This window comes from Haliotis cracherodii, unplaced genomic scaffold, assembly GCF_022045235.1.
Source record: "Haliotis cracherodii isolate W230 unplaced genomic scaffold, xgHalCrac1.p SCAF_2, whole genome shotgun sequence".
NCBI classification, from domain to species: Eukaryota; Metazoa; Mollusca; class Gastropoda; order Lepetellida; family Haliotidae; genus Haliotis; species Haliotis cracherodii.
In genome coordinates, this window is record NW_027266275.1 from 34,434,880 (window position 1) to 34,440,616 (window position 5,737).

The 5,737-nt window shown below is 41.6% G+C and overlaps 1 protein-coding gene across 1 annotated transcript; it reads right to left on the reverse strand.

Annotated features, from left to right (window-relative positions):
• Window positions 1-562: 562 nt before the first annotated feature.
• On the reverse strand, window positions 563-4,814 carry LOC139469785 (histone H1, gonadal-like). The gene is made up of 2 exons (XM_071252082.1): window positions 4,209-4,814; window positions 563-622 (listed from the first exon to the last, which is right to left on the reverse strand). Exons 1-2 carry the CDS (start codon window positions 4,812-4,814, stop codon window positions 563-565), a joined length of 666 nt encoding a protein of 221 aa, XP_071108183.1.
• Window positions 4,815-5,737: the final 923 nt, after the last annotated feature.

Consider the following 5,737-nt stretch of genomic DNA (forward strand, 5'->3'; position numbering starts at 1 on the left):
TAGATAATGTATAGACATGTTTGGTCAATTAAATAATTTCTTCAACTTCCCCTCCCATGTCCAGTTATAATACCGTTTTCATGTTTAAATATTCATCAACGATTTCAGACTAAAACCCGGGTCTTGAAGCTGTTCAGTGTCAATTGTAGCGTGATGTGATGGCTAATCTTGACTACCAAAAGCAAATTTTTGAAAGAACTCCATATCGAGGCTGTGGGAGTCAAACATTCAACACCTTGATTAATTAAACCCCAACTAACTACAAACTCAACCGGGGGGATCGATAGGGACGCGGTTTACCGAGAAATCCAGTATCACCATTCCACTGGTGTCCGAGGTGTCATGTAGTACACGGAATACGCCGAGTTGACCCGAATGTACTCCATGTCTTTAGCTCATAATCAAGCCCATGCATTTTCGCAGCCAGATAGGAACGGAGTGTAACATTACGATGACAAAGAAACGCAAAAAAAGTATATTCAAACTGATTTTAAAATATTTATTCTAAAACAATTACAGCCTGCAATTAAAAAGTTCACATATAAAACTGTACACTCTAGCTCTAGGATTTTGTCTTGGCCTTGCTCTTCTTGGGGGTGCCTTTCTTGCTGGCGGGCTTTGCCTGGAACACGAGAAAACATTCGGCATGCACCTTGGTTAAGACATGTCGGACAGATTGTTAAGATAAATTAAGTGAGTGAGTGAGTGAGTGAGTTGGGTTTAACGCCGCTTTTAACATTATTTCAGTTATATCACGGCGTGTTTAGATAAATTAAGATGTTCAGCACGTTTTCAATATAAATACATTTGTATTCAATCAGGTGTGGTTTGATAAAATGGAGATAAACTTGCAAATTGTTACTGAAATTCAAATCCACAAACAAACGTTGAAAGTGGAACTCGCCAGGTTTGGTTTGGTTTGTTTGTTGTTTAACGCCGCACTCAGCAATATTCCAGCTATATGACGGCGGTCTAAATAATCGAGTCTGGACCAGACAATCCAGTGATTGATATCATGAGCATCGATCCACGCAATTGGGACCGATGACATACATTTACCAAGTCGGCGAGCCTGACCACCCGATCCCATTGGTCACCTTTTACGACAAGCATAGTCGCTACATCACGGCATGTCAGCTTATTGTGGGAGGAAAGCCCGAAGTGATTGAGGTCTGAGTTTTACCATTTTGGTGAAACCCGCGAACATGGGTATGGTTCTGACTTAGAAACATAATCAGGGCCAAAATCACTGGTTCCTGGAGTGTACACGGGACGCAACTTTGCTTTAGATATGGTTAAAAAAAATTTATCTTTCACCGACACTCAAAACCGATTCTCATGTGAGGTTTAGATTTCAAATAGAACGACATTATCCTTAAACGTTGAGTAGCATATGTATTCCCGCATTATATGCGCGTCTCCTTAAAAGCAAACTTGGCAACAACAAAAAGATCCGAAGCCTATTTTGCAACGTCGGGTGTTTCCCGAAACACTGGCCTAAGGGTGGCACCAGTATAGGAAGCCAGTTGGGCTAACAATCAACATATAGAAGTATGTAGGGCCCACCATTCAAATACACTGCAAGGCTACATAACTGATGTTACCGTTTGTATGTCAAGTTGGACTACACTTTTCATAGGGATGCTATTTATACTAAGGTAAGGACGTTAACCGACTGTAAAAGTCCAGTTTCCACCCTTGCCGAAATAGGCTGCATTTTCAGGGCTCGATCGTAGCTTCACAAGTGGCTATTACGAGTTATGTCCCTTCTACGTCCCTTCTATGTCCCCCATATGGACCAATCAGATTCCACCTATCATATTTCTTGCATTTGCTTCAAACAAAATGGCAGCGTCAAATCAGGACAATCTGATCGATAATAATGATCTATATTGTAATAAGAGTCCGACTCAGCGAAGTGCATAAAAATTACTTGAGCACCTTGAATAAAAACATGAAAATATTTGTAAAATAGCTGACGATGCCCAGCTGACGTTAAATATGGTTTGCAAATCCTGCAATCGACCGAAATCTGCACGGCAGCTTACGCATGTCGATTTCGTTACGCGATTTTGTGTTCATCTAGATTCGTTTGTCCAGCCAAAATTCCAGCTTAAAAAGTTCGAAACTGCACTTTTACAATCAGTTTACTCCCTTGCCTCGGGAAGATAAACGGTTGAACTTAAAATAGTTTTGTTTGTTGTTTAACGCCGCACTCAGCAATATTCAAGCTATATGACGGCGGTCTGTAAATCGAGTCTGGGCCAGACAATCCAGTGATTGATATAATGAGCATCGATCCACGTCAAGTGACCAAGTCAGCGAGCCTGACCACCCGATCCCGTTAGTCGCCTCTTACGACAAGCATAGTCACCTTTTACGGCAAGCATGGGTTGCTGAAGACCTATTCTACCCCGGAATCTTCACGGGTCTGAGCTTAAAATGAGAGTTTGGTTCCACGCCGTTTTGTACAGTATTTCAGTTATATATCACAGCGAGACCGAAGCGATGCACGCCTTAGACGTTTACCACTTCGGTGGGACGGATGTGGCGCTGACAAACCTAGAAACAATCAGGGTGACTCCGGGATTCAAACCGACTGTAGGTTTCTGCAACGTCAAATGGAAGTACAGCAGACTTGTGGCACCTTAGACTGGGCCACCCGTTCCCACACTGACCACAGGCCGTTGTGTTGATTAAATTCGAGGTCAATTAATGAGTGCCAGAAATACACATCATATATATACTCACTGACAAAAGAAACGCAAACCATACAAACAGATGTACGTTAAGAAGATTACTTTCCAATGTGTACCACTTTATGACAAAACTAACAATCAGTCAAGTAAAAGGTGACTGCTTGTCGTAAGAGGCGAGGGATCGTGTTGTCAGGCTCGCGGACGTGGTTGATGCATGTCATCGTATCCCAACTGTGTAGATCGATGCTCATGATATCAATTGTCTGGTCCAGATTCGATTATTTACAGATCGCCGTCATACAGCTGGAATATTGCCGAGTGCCGAGTTTCACAATGCAAAATAAATGTGGCTTCCTGGCAAACACTCAAGAAGTCAAATGAATGACAATCAATCGCTTGTCAAATAATATCGAACTTTTCCAGTCCTTTAGATTTGTCAAAAATGTAAAGCGTCTGTGTGGTTTTTGTGAGTAACTAAAAACATGCATGATAGAAAATAGATGAAATTACTACTGATGCATTATGTAAAAACGATAATGGTAGCAATTTTCGGGTTTACACTAAGACCGTATGACTGATTCAGACAGTATACCGACTCTAAGACAAGACGACCAGTCCTTTTTTAGCCCCTTAATGCCGAGCGCCAGGCAGGGTTACAACAAGAACCACCTTTCAATGTCTATCGGTATGACGCGACCGGGGATCAAACCCCGGGCCTTCCGCTCTCCGGGCGGACGCTCTACCACTAGACCACGAGACCATCTCCTCTTGCGACAAACCTGGGTTGCTGAAGATCAATTCTTATCTTAGGTGTGATCCCGTTTGGTTTTCTCCGTGCCAATACTGACTTGTTGCAAACAAAAGATATTAATCCCTGGCTATAAAGCAGAAGCACTAAAAATTATTTATGTAGGGTAAAGTTGCCCTAACCCCAAAAAAATTTGAATCAGCGCTTACAGAGCGGATATCTTTCTATAGTTCGTAGACCGGCAAACTTGACTATTTGAAAGCATTACATCATTACAAATCACAAGAGCGCCACTGAGTAGCTCTCAATTTGGAATCCAGTCACTTTTTGATTTTATTATTGTTAATAATTTGGTTTTACACTTACTGGTGTAAATACGAAAACTGAAAGATACAAATCTGATACGTGTCTTTTATGTATACATAAGTGCAATGTAGCTAACCTTTTAATTACAGTTTAGATTAACAACTTTGTTGAATTTCGAGTTCACAAGACATTTCAATTGACATTCGTTTTGAAAACAGAAGAGATAAACAACTTAACCTGTGTTTTAATTGGGAATATCTTTGTCATTAAAAGAAATATACATTATTGGAACCACTTGGCCTTATTTAATAAAAATGTTTAACTTGGTCATCATGTCATGGATATTTATCGTACTGGTACTTACCGATTTTCTTACAAATAATCAAGAGCTGATCAAGACCTACGGTAGTCACATGAAGTACTAAAGCCACATCACATACGACCTAACAACTCACTTTTTTCTTCTCAGTAGCTGTGACTTTGGACTTGGCTGTGGCAGATTTCGGTTTCTTTGGAGTCTTCATTTCAGCTTTTTTCGACCTGGGGGCTGTCGGCGTTGTTTCTACACCTTTCCTGACCTCCTTCGACGACTTGGCACTTGCCTTTGCTTTTGCACTAGTTTTCTTTGCTTTTTCACTTTTCTCAGACTTTTCAGTTTTTGTTTTACGTTTCACGGGCGATGTTTTCTTTTTCTTCACGACGTTTTCCTTCTTTTCTTCGGCTTTCTTCAGTTTCTTTGCTTTCGCTTTCGCTTCCGCCGCGACTGTGACTTTATCCAACTTAAACCGTCCTGTCAATCCTGTAGCATCTTCGGAAGCTTTCGGTCGCTTTAAAAGTTTAAGTTTGATTCCCTTCTCAAGCGCGCGTTTGATGTGGTGTCGCATTGAATTCTGGTCAACGGTAGGATACGTCGCGACGATGTAAGTCTTAATAGCCTGAACGGAAGCACCTTTTGAGTCCTTGTTGCTACTGACTGCTTCAATGACCATCTCATACCATGATGGGTGTGTGGCGGGCGCTCTCCTAACGCCATTCTTTGACGGTCCTGCCGTGTCAGCCATGTCTTTATTTGCAAGAACACGTTCCAACACCAGCTACCGTGGGAAAACACACAGCAAATGGCGATGGGAATTTAAAGCAGACGGCGCGGACCTCGGAGGAAACAACTTGCACGTGAATTTCGTGCACGGACGTGTTCACTGCAAGCATTAGGGGTTGGAATGCCTCTGCGTGAACAAGCTCGTTGAACATGCGATGAAAACAGATTGTTTAAAACGTTCATAAAATATGCCCTTGATCTTAACAGTTTGCTTATACTGTAGTTTTAAAACCATCTATCGTACTGTCCCTTGCTGAAATGAAATGAAACACAAGTTGTACCAGCTGAAATTTATTTACATATTGTATTGAACAAGATATGAGATATAGTGATCGTTTTTATTTTTCAAAGAAATGTTTCCAGCAAACTGTGACAAATCATAATACTCTTCAGTAAGTGAGCATATTGTGTTTTATACTGCATCAGGCAGCAATCCCTACATGCCACGGCGGATTGCAAATAATGGAGTCACAAACCAGTGACTGAAAGTATGAGCAACGGTCAACCCCTTTCAGATCCGTTGATCTAGCCTACTACTTAGTTGAGTCGGTCCAATCCACACCAATTCTGACCACTCGGTCCTCTGTAGACAAACATGGATACTGGGAACATATTCTCTCCCTGGAAGCAATATTGAAAGAAGGAGTTATTCTTACTGGACATGATGTCAATCAAAGGATTGTCTGGTCCAGACTTAATTATTTACAGACCGCCGTCATATAGCTGGAATATTGCTGAGTGCGTCGTTTAACAACAAACAAACAAACAAATCTTACTCTTACTGGACACAAAGTCCTAAAATTGCTATTTAAGTAAGGGGATCGGGTGTCGAGACGTCTACGGCGCCTCAATTCGCTATGGAGAGTCGCGTCCCTTGTAGACACG